Below are 17,228 nucleotides of genomic sequence, written 5' to 3'. Positions count from 1 at the left end.
TTAAATTTATTTCAAGGTATTTGATTTTTTCATAGCTGTTGTGAATGAGATTGATCTTAGAAGTTCTTCCTCAGGCATGGCATTGTCTGTGTACACAAAGGTCATTGTTTTTTGTGTATTGATTTTATATCCTACTTTACCAAACTCTTCTTTGAGTTCCAATAGTCTCTTGATGAAGTCTTTTATATATATATATATATATATATATGTAAATATATAAATATATATATTCTATATATATTCTATATATATATATATATATATATATATAATCATGTCATCTGCAAATGGAGATAGTTTGACTTCTTCTTTCTCAGTTTGAATCCCTTTGATTTCATTTCTTGCCTGATGGTTCTGGCTAAAATTTCCAGGTCTGTATTGAATAGCAATGGTGAGAATGGGCTTTCTTGTCTGGTTCTGGATCTCAGTGAGAATGCTTCAATTTCTGTTTTGGTAATGGGTCTTTTTAGGTTTTCTATGTCTTTATGGCTCAGTTTAGGTTGGTTGTATTTGCCCAGGAATGTATCCATTTCTTCTAGGCTCCCCAGTTTGTTGGCATATAGTTCTTTGTAATAATTCTAAGGATTCTTTCTTTTTTCCTGTGGTGTCTCCTGTTACATTTCCTTTTTCATCCCTAATTTTATTGATTTGTGTCTTCTCTCTTCTTTTTTTGATTAATTGGGCCAACAGTGTCAATTTTGTTTATTTAAAAAAATCTAGCTCTTCATTTTTCTGATCTTTTGTATTTTTTGTTTCAACTTTGTTTATTCTTTTATAATTTTAATTATTTCCTTTCTCCTACTAATTTTTGGTTTGGTTTTCTGTTGTTTTTCTAGATCCTTGAGGTACATTGATAGCTCATTTATTTGGCGCCTTTCCAATTTCTTGATGTAGGCACAAACTGCTATAAACTTTCCTGTTAACACTGCTTTACTACAAACCATAATTTTTCTTATGTTGTATTGTCATCTTCAATTATTTCCAGAATTTTTTTATTTCTCTTTTGATTTTTCACTATGATCCACTGTTTGTTCAGGAACATGTTGTTCAGTCTCCATGAGTTCTAGAGATTTCTTAGTTGCTGATTTCCAGCTTCATTGCATTGTGGTCTGAAAAGAAGTATGGTATGATTTTGATTTTTTGAATTTGATTAGATTTGCTTTATTGCCTAGCATGTGGTCAGTCCTAGAGAAATTTCCATGCACTAGTGAGAAAAATATGTATTCTGTGGCTGTAGGGTAGAAGGCTATGTAGATATCTGCTATATCTATTTGGTCTATAGTGTCAATTAACTCTGTTGTTTTCTTGTTGATTTTGTGTCTGATTGATTTGTCTATTGCTGAAAATGGGGTATTGAAGTCCCCCATTACTATTGTATTTGAGTCTATAACTCCTTTAAATCCATTAACATTTCTTTTCTATAGCCAGCTGCCCTGTTATTAGGTGTATATACATTTATAATAGTCACATATCACTTTGCATTGAGCCTTTAATTATTAAATAGTTCCCTTCTTTGTCTCTCTTAATAGTTTTTGTGTTAAAGTCTATTTCATCTGCTATTAGGATGGATACACCATTTCTTTTTTGGTTTCTGTTAGCATGGATTATCTTTTTTCCATCCTTTCACTTTTAGTCTGTGTACATTTTGTTGGTAAGATGTGTTTCTTGTAGGCAGCAAATACATGGGTTTTCATTTTTAGTCCATTCAGCCTGTTTTTTACTCATGGTTACCTTTGTGCTTTTACTGGCTCATTTTGTTAGTTCATCTTTCTGTGTAGCACATCCTTGAACAGCTGGGTGAGTAGTTGCAAATTCTTTCAATTCTTGTTTGTTATGTAAGATCTTTGTTTCTCCTTCATTTATAAATCAGAGATTTGCAGGGTACAGTATTCTGGGTTGACAGTTTTTTTCTCTAAGGACTTGTAATATATCTCACCATTCTCTCCCTGCCTGTAGGGTTTCTGATAAGAACTCTGCAGTGAGTCTAACTGGTTTTCCTCTGAATGTGATTTGGCATTTCTCTTGTGCACATTTTAAGATCTTTTCTTTATGTTTCATGTAGAGAGTTTTACTAAAATGCCTCCTTGTGAAGATCTTTTCTGTTTGTGTCTGGTGGGAGTTCTATGCACTTCCTGTTGTTTGGATGCCTCTTTCTTTCTCCAGATTAGGGATGTTTTATGTTATTATTTCATTAAGAAGGCCTTCTGATCCTTTCTCTCTTTATGGAAAGCCTGGGTTCCATATGTTGGGTTGTTTGATAGATCTTGTAGATCTCCAACAGTGTTTTTTGGTTCTCTAATTTCTTCTTCTTTTTTTTGTTCTAATATTTCCAGAAATTTGTCATCTAGTTCTGATATTTTTTCTTCTATCTCACCTATTCTGTTGTTATGGCTTTCCACTGCATTTTTTATTTGAGCTATTGGATCCTTCATTTCTAGTATTCCATTTTGACTTCTCTTTAATATCTCAATTTCTTGGGAGAACTTTTCATTTAGCTTGTAAATTTGCTTGTGATTGTTTCTAAGTAATCTGATGACTAATTTTGTGAATTCCATTACTGGCATATCTTCAATCTCTTCATCTTCTTCTATTATTGAAGAGTTGTAGTGTTCCTTTGGGGAGCTTATAGTGTTTTCCTTATTCTCATTTAGGGGTTTTCCTTTGTTTTTTGGCATTGTGTATTTTTTCTTTTTTTGACTGTTTGCTTTTCTCTTTAATTTGTGCCTTTGTGATTTAGTGAGACATCTATACTTTTAGTGAGTTCCAAGACGTGTGTGCTGGATGTGGCCTGGGTGCTCTGTTCAGTATTCTGGGGTAGAGAAGTTATCCAATGTAAGGCCCCCTTGAGACTTTGTCTCTTTCCACTGGTTTTTTCATTAGAGGAGGTTGTTCATGTCTGTTGATGTGACATACCTTTTTTTCTCACAGTTGTGGAATGCTCTGGTGTTAGTCTCTGGTGTGTTCAGGGTTATATTGCTTTGCTTAACAAACTGCACCTCTAATCTGTAGAGATTTTCTTGTGGTGAGTTTCCCCTCTGTTATGAATTGCTATGCATCTGTGTGTTGCAAGTGGAAACATGCAACCCCACCTATTGGAGCCCAGCTCACTTCTCAATCATGGTGGAAGTGGGTATAAGCTCTGGTGCATGGAGCCCCACCTACTGGGGCCTGGCTCCCTTCTCAATGGTGGGTGGGATAAGCTCGAGTTTTCAATATTTTAGACTTCTCCTTTTTGTACAGTTTGCATAGTGGGGAAGAAATTCTTCTGAAATGTTGTGGTCCTCATTCCTGTTTGGGGGTGTGGTGAGGTAGCCCTCACAATTGGTTATCGTGTGCATGGGAGGCAAAGGCAGGAGTCCCCTTCTTACATTTGAAAGTGTAAACAAACAATATGGTTTCTCCAAGCTGGCTACAGGACTGGTTGGGAGGGTGCAGGAATGGGCAGCCCCAACCTCTGTTTGTTCCTCTATAACTTTTCTTTTTTTTTCTGCATGGACCTTCACAAGTAGTTCACCAAGCTCCCACTCCCACTTCTATTTGCAGCTCTGTGGACCTGCGATTTCCCATCTAACCTGGTCCTTTGAGGGCTGGCACCGGCCTTCCCAGTCCACGCCTCCACTGTGCCTCCACCACTTTCCTTTCTTATTTGTTCTTTCAATGTGGACTTGCCCAGTTTCTGTTGGTCTCCTGAGCTTCCCAGGGTGAATTTCCCATGACTCTATCTCTGGCATATATCTTCTCTCCTTTTTAACTATCTATTTTCCCTGCATGACTTGGATCATTCTGTTGCTATACTGCCATTTTGGGATCCCCTCCATGATACTTCATACAATAGATTTTTGTATGCAAGCATCATAAACATGAGTAATGTGTTGTGCTACAACATTACTTTTGCTGTGGTGTCACTAGGCAGTAGGTATTTTTCATCTCTGTCTTATGAGACCACCATTGTATATGTGGTCTGCTATTGGCTGAAACATTAGCAACTCATGACCTTACAGTAAATAATACTTGATAGTGATAATAAACAACTATGTATGTATTTATTATCCTATACTTCTAATCCTTATTTTATCATGTATTCCTTCTTATAAAATTTACTATACAAAAGTAAGCCATGTCAGGCCCGTAGCAGCTTCATAGAGCTGTTTACTGTGGACTTTGATTGCATCAAGTGCCATATCAGTATATTGATGTGTGCCATCTATGGTAGGTCTGTGTAAGTACACTTTATGACAAAATTGACTAAGCGCACATTTTTCAGAACATATCCCTATCATTAATCGATGCACTTATATGTAAAAATGCTCAATGAGGCGCCCGGCTTCCGCCTGTGGGCAGCGCGGGCCGGGGTGGCGGCCGGAAGTCGGCCGCTGGGAGCGCCGCCCGCACTTCCGGGGGCCGCGAGCCGGGCCCGAGCGTCTTCCCGGTAGGCGGCGCGGGCGGGAGCGGAGGTGTGCGGGGCCGGCCCGGGCGGATCCCCTGCGCCCCTCCATGCGAGCGGCTTCCCGAGCCCCCGTCTGGCGAAGGCTGCCCGGAGAGGTGGGCCGCTGGCCGAGCCGGGAACATGAGGCAGTGTCTCCTCTTGCTGACCAGCCTGGCTCCCCTGGTGCTGGCGCCGAGACCTCTGGACGACGCGGACCTTGGCTCCCAGCAGCGGCTCGAGGAGCTTGACTCTCTGCTCTCGGACTACGATATCCTCTCCCTCTGTAACATCCAGCAGCACTCCGTAAGGAAAAGGGATCTGCAGGCCTCGACACATTTAGAAACACTACTAACTTTTTCAGCTTTGAAAAGGCATTTTAAATTATACCTGACATCAAGTACTGAACGCTTTGCACAGAATTTCAAGGTTGTGGTGGTGGATGGTAAAGATGAAAGTGAGTACGCTGTGAAGTGGCAGGACTTCTTCATTGGACATGTGGTTGGTGAGCCTGATTCTAGGGTTCTGGCCCACATAGGCGATGATGATGTCACAATACGCATCAACACTGATGGGGCAGAATATAATATAGAGCCACTTTGGAGATTTGTTAACGATCCTGAAGACAAAAGAATACTAGCTTATAAATCTGAAGATATTAAGAATGTTTCACGTTTGCAGTCTCCAAAAGTGTGTGGATATGTAAAAGTGGATAATGAAGAGCTGGTTCCCAAAGGACTAGTAGACATAGAACCTCCAGAAGAGCTTGCTCGCTGGGTGAAGAGGAGAGCGGACCCTGACCCCATGAAGAACACGTGCAAGCTGCTGGTGGTCACAGACCACCGCTTCTACAGATACATGGGCCGAGGGGAGGAGAGCACCACCACGAATTACCTAATAGAGCTAATTGACAGAGTTGATGATATCTATCGGAACACTTCATGGGACAATGCGGGATTCAAAGGTTATGGAATACAGATAGAATAGATTCGCATTCTCAAGTCTCCACAAGAGGTAAGACCTGGGGAGCGGCACTATAACATGGCAAAAAGTTACCCAGACGAAGAAAAGGATGCCTGGGACGTGAAGATGTTGCCAGAGCAATTTAGCTTTGATATTGCTGAAGAAGCATCTAAAGTCTGCCTGGCACACCTTTTCACTTACCAGGATTTTGATATGGGAACTCTAGGACTGGCTTACGTCGGTTCTCCCAGAGCAAACAGTCATGGAGGTGTTTGTCCAAAGGCTTATTATAGTCCAGTGGGGAAGAAAAATATCTATTTGAACAGTGGTTTCACCAGCACCAAAAATTATGGTAAAGCCATCCTTACAAAGGAAGCCGACCTGGTTACAACTCACGAGCTGGGCCACAACTTTGGAGCAGAGCATGATCCCGATGGTCTGGCAGAGTGTGCTCCGAACGAGGACCAGGGCGGAAAGTATGTCATGTACCCCATTGCCGTGAGTGGGGACCATGAGAACAACAAGATGTTCTCAAACTGCAGCAAGCAGTCAATCTATAAGACCATCAAGAGTAAGGCTCAGGAGTGCTTCCAGGAGCGCAGCAACAAGGTGTGCGGTGTGCGGGAACTCCAGGGTGGACGAGGGGGAGGAGTGCAACCCTGGTATCATGTACCTGAGCAACGACTCCTGCTGCAACAGCGACTGCACCTTGAAGCAGGGCGTCCAGTGCAGTGACAGGAACAGCCCTTGCTGTAAACACTGTCGGTTTGAGACTTCGCAGAAGAAGTGCCAGGAGGCTATCAATGCCATGTGCAAAGGCGTGTCCTACTGCACAGGGAACAGCAGTGAGTGCCCGCCCCCGGGAAATGCTGAAGATGACACGGTTTGCCTGGACCTGGGCAAGTGTAAGGATGGCAAGTGTGTCCCCTTCTGTGAGAGGGAGCAGCAGCTCGAGTCCTGTGCGTGCAATGAGACGGAGAACTCGTGCAAGGTGTGCTGCAGGGACCCCTCTGGCCGCTGCGCGCCCTGCGTGGACACGGAGCACAAGAACCTGTTTCTGAGGAAAGGCAAGCCCTGCACCGTGGGGTTCTGCGACATGAACGGCAAGTGTGAAAAACGCGTGCAGGATGTAATCGAGCGATTCTGGGATTTCATTGACCAGCTGAGCATCAACACTTTTGGAAAGTTTTTAGCAGACAACATCGTGGGGTCTGTCCTGGTCTTCTCCTTGATACTGTGGATTCCTTTCAGCGTCCTTGTCCATTGTGTGGATAAGAAACTGGACAAGCAGTATGAGTCTCTGTCGCTGTTTCACCCGAGTAACGTGGAAATGCTAAGCAGCATGGATTCGGCGTCGGTGCGTATCATCAAGCCCCTCCCCGCCCCGCAGACCCCAGGCCGCCTGCAGCCCCTGCAGCCTGTCCCTGCGATGTTTCCTGTCCCTGTGGCTCCGAAAGCGGACCACCAGAGAATGGACACCATCCAGGAAGACCCCAGCACGGACTCGCACGTGGACGAGGACGGCTTTGAGAAAGACCCCTTTCCCAACAGCAGCGCGCCGCCAAGTCCTTTGAGGACCTCACGGACCACCCCGTGACCAGGAGCGAGAAGGCCGCCTCCTTTAAGCTGCAGCGGCAGAGCCATGTGGACAGCAAGGAGACGGAGTGCTAGTGCAGGGCCGCGCCGAGCCCCGGACTCCGGTGTGCCAGGTCTAGGTGGGACCTGAAGAGGCAGCAGGCACTTGTGAAGAGCTGGGTGACTCAGGGGGGGCCTCGCAGCAGATGCCGGTCACAGGTTCGGGGACTGCTCGTGCGGCTCGGCCCGCCCCCTGCTGGAGAGGTAAGGTGCATCTAGCTTATTTTGAGGCTTTCAGGTTTTAGTTCCTAATCATGAAAGTGTCCCTGGGCCTGTGGTACCAAAGCAGAAATACAGCTGGATGATGTCAGGTATTTACGTTATTGTAAATTAACCCTTTGTGTTGCTAACAGCACTGATTAGAGAGATGATCTGACTTTTATACACTGTAATGATCCACTGAGGCATTTAGTTACTTGTGAGGACAACTGGAACAGTTATTTATTTTTTTGCCTTAAAGGAGATCAAGCTATTTCTACATTATCTCCAAAGTGTGGGTCTTTCATCTAGCTGTTACCCGTGTCGGCAGCATGCAGAGAGAATTTGAGTTAATGTAGCTCTAGAACTTTCTAGACAACATGGAGCCCTGCCAGGAGCACTCCTGCCAGCCCTCGAGGACTTCAGTGTGCTGGGCAGTCTCTGTGTGTAGTCTCGTACGCCCAATACCATTGCGATGCTCGGGGAAGAAAGTTCCCAAGAGAGTCTAGTGGGGAAGTGTTTCTCGCCATAAGAACAGGCAGCTCTGGGTAGGCCAAGGTGTGCTGAGCCGGCCAGGAGGGGCCGTGCAGCAGGGCCCAGCCCTGGAGCGGCCAAGGGGCTCTCGGCACCACTTGGTCCTTCACTGTGTGGAGGACAGACTCGTCAGTCCAAAGTCTGGTTTCCAGTTATCCCTAGGAGCTTTTTCCTATAGCAACTGAAGCGTGCTCCCCAAACCAACACATCTTAACCAAGGTAACTCTTAGCCTTTGAGGGCAGTTAACCAAACCTGTGACACATCATGCCTCCCCAGCCCCCATGTTTGTTACCCAGATACTTGTTATACTTGTTACACTAATACTTGAACTTGTACCTTACGGTATTTCCTGTCCTTTGCCTTGTCATGATATCCTTGTATTTTAGTCGTATTTTCAGAGTTTGATGAAAAGTGAGTGAGGTGTGTGGGTATATGTATGAATGAAACCGTTCTTAGCAGAATGTAAGGACATTTTTTATAAAATTGTTGACTTTTTAAAAAACCAGAATTGTCTTTTTTGCCATTTATGGAGTTAACAAGCTGCTAAGGGTATATTTTACAGCTGTGGCACTGACGACGCCTGCATTGATCAATAAATATTTAATGCCAGAGCAAAAAAAAAAAATCCTCAATGAAACTTCATCATGGAAATGCAAATCAAACCTACAATGAGATATCACCTCATATCTATTAGAATGGCTTTTACCAAAATTATAAATATAACAAATGTTGAGAAGATATGCAGAAAATTGAACCTTCTGTGTTGTTTTTGAGAATTAAATTTATACACCCACTTTGGAAAACAGTATAGAGTTCCTTAAAATACTTAAATGTACAACTACTATATGATTCAACAATCCTACTTCTGGTTTTGTATCCAGACAATATGAAATTAGTTTCTTGAAGAAATTCCTTCTCTTCCGTGTTTATTGAAGACTTATAGAATCATTGAAGATATGGAATCTGCCTCAGTGTGCATTAAAAAATGAATAGATTAAAAAGTGGTCTATATACCCAATGTAACACTACTCAGCCTTACAAAAGAAGGAAATTCCATCATTTTTCACAACATGGATGAGCATGAAGGACATTGTGCTAAGTGAAATAAGCCAGACACAGGAATACAAATACTACATGATTTCACTCATGTGTGGGATCTAAAAATAAGTAGAACTCATAAAATCAGAGAATACAATGGAGGTTGCCAAAGAATGATGGGAGTGGCATGTGAAATGTGGATATTTTACTTCCTTTCCCTTCTCCACTCTCTCTTTCTGTAGCTCTAATATTATTGATCATTCACTGTGTGTTGATGGTTCTATATTTTGGTACTCAATGCTGTCATCCTAAGCAATAACAATGATAACTAGAAGTGACAACTACAACCAACCCATATTACAAATCTCTCTAACAAAGCTTCTAAATGATACCCTATTTGAAGTATTGTGTCCCTTAAGAATTTGGCCTTGTAATCTGGTGACCCACATTTCAACCCTAGCCTTCACATTTCCTGAATAAACTGGGGTGTTCTCGGTATCTTTGGGGAACCTTGGAATTCTCTGTGGCAAATGAATAATAATGCCCTTTTCAGAGACAGAGAACCTCATGATTCAATCTACATAGCACAATGTTTGATAACAACAAGTACTTCAGAAGTAGCTATTGTTATTAAAGACATTATAGACACTTTGTAAAATGGTATATTTTCCAAAATTTCAAGTAATTCTTTTTCTCTTTCAAGACTAAAGTTGTTTCTACACAGGAAAATTAATACACATTCAGGAATACATCATAATTTGCCATTGATCAGAACACTATTGGTCAATGGAAATATTCCATTATTGAAAGGGGTAGAAAAAATTGGAAATGGTAATTATATTGATTAATTTAGTAAAAGCTTCTTGAGAAAAATGTATGACTTCTTAGATGTTGGTAGCTTAAATAAAGGAAAAGGAAGAAGCCCCCATCTAACCATGCAGAGTGAGTTTTGCAGCTTCCTCTTAGCCCTCATTTCATGGGTTTTAAATGTGAAGTCTATATTTCAGTCTAAAGCATAATCATCACTAAGCAGGTCAGCAAGAAATTTAAAAAACATTTTCCAGGTCCTTTGGTCAGTACAAAAATCAAGTTAATGAATTATTATTCAAATAAATAGTGAATTTCATTGTGGAAGAGATCAGCAGGTCAATACTGGAGAGAAAGTAATCAGCATGAAACTGCATTGGAGGAGGGCCAATTTAAAGATTTTTTAAAAACACAAGTGATAAGTAATCACTGCTGGATTTATTATCTCTTTTGGATGTAACTGAAATCTCATCTTGGAAATCTTGGTCTCATAGACATGTGTGAGGCAGTGGCCAGAATATAAACAGCTTGATTTAGAAAACTGGTCACTTGCTTTCTAATTAGTAAGGAGATGGACACTCTCAGAGTGTGTCTCTTAGTTCACCTGAGCTCCTTAGATGGCTAGACTGACACACTTATGTATGGAAACATAAGGCTCTGAAGAAGTTGGCAGATGCTTGCTTGTCCTTCCTCCACCTCCTTCTCCTTTTCCTCCTCCTCCTCTTCCTCCTTTTCCTCTTCCTTCTCCTTTTTAAAGATTCATTTATTTATTTGAGAGGCAGAGTTACAGAGAAAGAGAGAGGAAGAGACACAGAGAGAGACTTCCATCCATGAGTTTGCTCCCCAAATGGTTGCAACGGCCCAGAGCTGAGCCAGTCTGAAGCCAAGAGCCAGAAGTTTCATGCAGGTCTTCTATGTGGGAGCAGGGGCCCAAATAGTTGAGCCATCTTCCATTGTTTTACCAGGCCATTAGCACAGAGCTGGATCAGAAGTGAATCACCTGGGACAGGAACTGGCACCCATATGGGATGCCAGAGCCACTGGCAGAGACTTAACACAGCACTGGCCCTGTTGTTGTTGTTCTTCTTCTTCTTTGGTTGTATTTATTTTTTTTAAAGGCACAGAGATAGAGAGAGAAACAGAGTGAAGATCTTCCATCCACTGATTCCCTCCATGAATGCTCACAAGAGCTGGGATCTGGCCAGGCCAAAGCCAAGAAATGGAACTCAGTGTGGGTCTTCCATGTAGGTGGCAAGAACCCAAGTACTGAGTTATCACTGCTGCCTCCCAGGGAGTGGATTAACGGGGAGCTGGAATTGGGAGTGAATCTGGGACTTGAATCCAGGCAGTCTTACATGTGATGTGGGCATTCCAAGTGATGGCTTAACCACTATGTCAAATGCCTGAATTTCCCTCCCTCCCTCCCTCCCCCCCTCCCTCCCTCCCTTCCTCCCTCCCTTCCTTCCTTCCTTCCTTCCTTCTCCTTCTTTCTCCTTCTCCTTCTCCTCCTTTTCTTCCCCTCTCCACCTCCTCTCCCCCTTCTTCTTCAATACTTATTTGAAAGAGTTACAGAAAGAGAGCGACACACACACACATAAACACACACACACGAGAGAGAGAGAGAGAGAGAGAGAGAGAGAGAGAGAGAGATATCTTCTATCCTATGATTCATTCCCCAGATGGCAGCAATGCCCAGGGAAGGGTCAGACCAAAACCAGGAGCTAGGAGCTTCATCCAGTCTTCCATGTGGGTGGCAAGGTGGTAGGGGTCCAAATACTTGGGCTATCTTCTGCTGCATTTTCCAGACCATTAGTAGAAGCTGAACCAGAAGTGGAGCAGTTGGGTCATGAATCAGCACCCACAGGGGATGTCTGTGTTGCAGGTGGTGGCTTTATCTGCTATGTCACAATGCTGTCCTAGACCCCATCTTTCTTCTTTTTTAAAATTAGCAAGCTAGGAAACAGGTACTGTGTCAGACTCAGAGTTTACAAAGGGATTAAAATCACAGTATTCATCTTTTAAGAACTATAGTGCTAATTCTAGCACTGACAACTGTATGTATACACATATATACATATATATATATATATACATATACATGTAAACAGATAAATAATAGTGTGTGGATAAAGAAATGAATCAGATGGATAGAAATACTTTTGAGGGAGAAATGATTTTCTGCTAGAGGTAAGTTGCTGTGTGATGAAAGTCTAGCGGAGTGTTCTGCAAGATGTTCTGAGATTCAGGGTTTGATTTCATCAGGAAGAATGTGGAGAATGGCAAAAGTGACTACTTAGAAAATGAAAAGCCTAATGAACATCCAGAGTCTTGCTGGTTACTTTCTTCTGCCCAGTCAATCCTCTGTACCATGACTCTTCCCTATCCATAGCTGTCTTGCAACAGGGTTACTCTATTTTATCTATCACACCCACATATCAATGTGTTGTTGGATTTCACCAAGCACTGATTCTAAGTGCTTTTAAAGATTTATCTATTTATTTGAGAGGCAGAGTTTCAGGCAGACAAAGGCCTTTCATTTACTGGTTCACTCCCCAAATGGACTCAATGGCCAGAGCTGGGCTGATCTGAAGCCAGAAGCCAGAAGCTTCTTCCAGTTCCCCAACGTGGGCACAGGGACCCAAGTACTTGGGCCATCTTCCATTGCTTTTCCAGGCCTTAAGTGGACAGCTGACAGAAGAGGAGCAGCTGGGACATGAACTAGCATCCATATGGGATGTGGGCACACCACAAGGAGGCTTAACACTGGCCCCTCTATTAGCTTTATTGTGAAGATTACAAAAGGGTATTTTAAAAGTAGAATCTGAGTTTTCTGGTTCATGCTGTTGGAAGGATAGCGTAGTAGTCAATGAAGTAGGAAACACTGGAGGAAGATCTCATTTGGGGAAAAGTTCCCGAGTTTAATGTTGAATAAATTGAATTTGAAGTGACTTTATAAAAATGATTTATTTATTTTATGTGAAAGGCAGAGTTACATAAAGAGAAGAAGAAACACACACACACACACACACACAGAGTGAGAGTGAGAGAGCAAGAGAGAAAGAGAGAGAGAGAAAGAGAAAGATATCTTCCATAAGCTGGTTTGCTCCTCAGACAGCTGCTGCAATGGCCAGGGCTGGACCAGCTAGGAGCCAAGAGTTTCATCTAGATCTTCCACATGGGTAGCAGGATCCCAAGCACTTGGACCATCTTCTGCCTTTTCCCAGGCACATTAGTAGAGAGCTGGATAGGAAGTAGAGCTTCTGGAACATGGACAGGTGCCCATAAGGGATCTGGCATTGCAGGTGGTGGTTTAACCTGCTATGCTACAATGTCAGCCCCTGAAGTGACTTTGAGACAACTGATGGTGTTAACTGTGAGTGTTTTAAAATGAAAGATTGACATTTTCTATTTTATACTTTCTGTTTGCAAAGAGCAACACATTTTGCAAAAAATATAGGTGTATGTGTTTTTGTAAAAGTCGAAAAATCATAAAATTTGGGCCAATGCTGTGGTGCAGCTTGTTAAGCCATTGTCTGCAGTGATGGCATCCTATAAATAAATTATAAAAAAAATCATAATAATATAAAGAGCTCAAGAGTTTTAAAAATTAATAATACTCATGGTGAGATTTTATCTTGATCCAATTAGTTTGTAAAAATATTGACAGCAAAGTAATGGATTTGGCGACTTCATTACATAGGGAATCTCCAGCTGCTGCAACAAATAATCTTGGAATACATCATGGCTCAACACAATGAAAGCCTACTTATTTCTCATATAAAGCAAAAACAATGCTCTTAATTGGTGGACAGTCCCCTCCAAGGGAGATTCAGAGACTCAGATGCTTCCATCTCATGGCTCTGCCATCTGAGTGTGTGTCTTCTATGGCTCCCATACTCATCGTCTTTAGCTGATGGAAGAATATAGGACATGCAGGATTTTTATTTTTATATTTCATTGCACCAGGCTGGAAGGTGGCTCAAATGACTTCCAATCATGTTGCACCGGCTGGACTTAATCATATGGGCATATTGAAGTGTAATAGAGGAGAGGAAATACATTGTAGCTGTGTGTCCAGTAAGAAGAAAGGAATAAGGTATGCGGCAAGCTGAGAAAATTTTGCCTGAGATGTCAGGTGAGTGCATTTAAGTGTTGTCACTCTTTGATGACATCTGATCGGCTCCCCCTCCCCCCACTGTATTCTTTAGTTGTTATCTGGCTGACATTTCTGGGTCCACACACACATGCAGATAAAGCAGATAGAGTACCACCGGCCTTCATGCAATCTAGAGATACATCTAAGCCTTCCCTGGAAAATCAATCTAGTAACTCTGTACTAAAGAGAATGAGGTGATACTGAAATGATTTGTTCTGACTGAACCAATCACTCTTTTATATTTTTAGTGCATCTCAATCATTACAATAAGATTAATTTCAGAATTTGTGGACATCAATATGGAATATTTTTTTGATCTTGGTTCCTGGAATCTAGAAATTGAATATTGGAAAAATATCCACAAGACTTCTTTTAGTGTGCAATTCACATTACATGTTATCTATCTCTATGCAAACAAATATCCTGACTCATAGATAGAAGTGCCACTATTTTTCAGCAATAGGTAGACAATGCTGAGGTAAATAAAAATGCAAACTTACTAAAAAAATTCCTGATTATAGAGTAATTTTTGTCACTGAATGTTTTTAAAGTATATTTATTTAATTATATTTGAAAGGCAGAGTGATAGAGACAGAGATCCTCCATTTGTCCACAATAGCCAGGATTAGCCTAGGAAGAAACCAGGAGCAAGGAAATCCAACTCCACATGTGTGGCAGGGACCAAAGAACTTGAGCCATCATCTGCTACCTCCCAGGGTGTGCATTAGCAGGAAGCTGGATTGGAAGCACAGATGGAACTCTATCCTAAGTACTCCACTATATGATATGGGTATCCTACAGGTAGCTTAAGCCTTGAACCACAATGCCTGCCCCAACCATTTGTATTTTATTAATGAATAGGTACAATAGTTATAGCTACCATTAAGAAGATTGTAAAATTTTCCATTTTAAAAGGAGATTATGATTTCTATTTCCAGGGAAGATGGATTCACAGGAAATAGATTTACATGTTTATCAGAAATAACCAGAAACTTTTAAAAAAGTATGAAAAAATGGTTTGTAGGATATTGTATGCTATGGACTGAATCCTAGTTCCCTAAAATTCACAGTTGAAGGTGTTTGCCCCAATGGGACTATTTTTGGAGATAAAGCATTTAGGAGGTAACTAATGTTAAATAAAGTCATAAGGATGGGGTCTCAATATGATGGGACTTGGGACCTAATCAAAGGAGAAAGACATGAACCAAGGCCATGTGGGGAAATCAACCATGCTGGTGTCCTGACTTCCAGTCTTTACAACTGTAACTATTTAATTCACTCAATTTGTGGCATTTTGTTATAGCAGCCAAGGTAGGCAAAGACTCTGGACATAAAATAACAAACATCAGTGTTCTGTGAGAGATGGGAATCAGCAAAGTGAGTGCTGTGATTGTCATAGCATGTAGCTTGAGATTTTTCCAGTTCAAGAGCGGAGGGGAGCCCAGGCTATGCCAAGTGAGATGAAGGTGGTTGGCCTTTGCAGGTTGAAGTGTGAGAGGAGCAAGTATTGTACAGAAAGGGAATTTGGAAATTGACAGAGTCCCCTCATGAATTCAACTGAGTTCTGGTGGGCACATGCATGTGAGGAAATTCTCTGACTCTGGGAATAGAACTTCCTAATAGGATAAGACATAGTAGTTTCTGATGCTTACCCTTAACCCCAAACACTGCCCATTCCTTTCAGCCAAATGGAAAACCTCAAGATTCACAAGACATTGGATAGAGTGCACAGAGCGTCCTTTCCTCTTTGATGGGAATAATTAGCCTGACAATGAACAATGTTTCAGCCCTTTACATCAAATAGTAAAAGCAAGATCTGAACTAATCAAATATCTATTAAGTAACTGAATTTTATTCTAGAACAAAGCTCAAGAATATTTGGAAGAAAGCAAAAATCTCTAGCATTCAACATGGGAATAGTCACAATTTCCCAAAGAAAGAAGCAGAAAAATATAAATAGAATTAGGTTAAATCAGCTTGAAACTGACCCCAAACTGACACAGATGTTAGAACCCCAGGCAACAATAGAACATTTAGTAAGTTATTCTAACTATATTTAATATATCCAGAAAGCTAAGTAAAGACACAGAAAATAGTTTAAAAATACATAAGTTTAACTTCTAAATATCAACATTGAAACATAACACTGGAATATGTGAAGTGAAAAATTCACTGTGTGTGTGTGTGATCAGCTAAGAGAACTCTCGAGCTAAGTGATTTGTTCCACAACCAGTTGTCTTGTTGAAATTCAATATGATTTTCTGACCATTATAAGTTACTGTGCAAAATAGATTTCAGAGGTTGTTGAGAACAGATGAAGCCATGAATGTTAATTCTTCCGGTTAAGGGCCTATTTATATTTACAAGGGTAAATTGTACCTGACTCCAAGAATCAACAATTTAATTGAAATACAGAACATTTATGAAGGTAGGAAGAGAATAACTGCAAAACCATGTGATGAGGGGAGTTCCAAGGTGGCAGAATAGTGACAGGATGGCTTGATTTATGCAGGATTAAATTAATATTTCAAAAAGGGGAGAGCGTGCACTCAGGATAAAGCTGCAGGAGAACTGCAGCAGGAGACCTTGTGAAAGCAGTAAAAATGGTCCAGACCTGCACCAAAAGAGCAAATACATAACAAAAGACAGCAAAATCTTCCATCTGGGGAGGAAGAAGCTGCCCTGGCAAACCAGGTGAGAGGGCAATCCACAGGCCTACGGTGCTGCAGATACAGTGGGAGGGAGAGCTTGGTGAACTGCTTTTAGAGTTCCATGTGGACCCACTAAGACAGCAGGCAACCGATCACCCAGAGGTGGGGAGAAAAAAGGTGGCACACATCTCTCCCTCCCCTCCTCTCTGCTACAGCAGAGACCTGCTGCAAGTTAGGTGAAGGCTCACACAGCAAGTAGCTGCCACCCCACCTTGCGTGCATGTGCCCAGCAATAACAGAGATCACCCTCTACCCAGTCAGCGAGGTCCACAACAATTCAGAATTCTTTTCTCCTCCATGCCAGCTACACTGTGCCAGTTGCCCGGCAATGGGAGAGTAGGGGAAGCCGCCTTTACCAAGGGGAGGCGGCACCACCTGCAGGGCTCTCCTATCTGTCCAGCACTATTGAGAAGTGATCAGGGCTGCAGGGGTGGGTACTTTGCCCACCTGCAAATCACAGACCTGACCAGAGAGAAAAACCCACCTTTCCCATTGACACTGAATCTGGTTGGGAGGACAACACAAAGACAGTAGCTCTAGGAACACTTTAGTTTCCTTATAGAGAAGACTGGTTAGCAAGGCACAGTGACACCCTCCAACCCTCAATAATCCATGACCCAGAGAGCCCTGAGAGGTGAGTCTGTGCAAACGGTGACATTCATGGTTTCAACTGTTTTCATAAGAGGAGACAGAGTGTGACTAGGCCCTGGGCAACCACAGAGTGCTTCTCTGAACTCTCCAATCTCCTCAGTTGCCTATAGT

At 42.0% G+C, this 17,228-nt stretch overlaps 1 protein-coding gene across 1 annotated transcript; it reads left to right on the top strand.

The window, feature by feature from the left end:
* The first annotated feature begins 4,467 nt into the window (after positions 1-4,467).
* LOC133757723 (disintegrin and metalloproteinase domain-containing protein 17-like) lies at positions 4,468-7,475 on the top strand. The gene is given in 3 exon segments (XM_062188449.1): positions 4,468-6,001; positions 6,003-6,939; positions 6,942-7,475. Coding segments are annotated over 3 exon segments (2,487 nt in total). The 5' UTR covers positions 4,468-4,567; the 3' UTR covers positions 7,058-7,475.
* The last annotated feature ends 9,753 nt before the right edge of the window (positions 7,476-17,228 follow it).

This window comes from Lepus europaeus, chromosome 4, assembly GCF_033115175.1.
Source record: "Lepus europaeus isolate LE1 chromosome 4, mLepTim1.pri, whole genome shotgun sequence".
NCBI lineage: Eukaryota > Metazoa > Chordata > Mammalia > Lagomorpha > Leporidae > Lepus > Lepus europaeus.
Note: the sequence above shows the minus strand (reverse complement) of the source record. Positions and strands in the feature narration are given on the sequence as shown.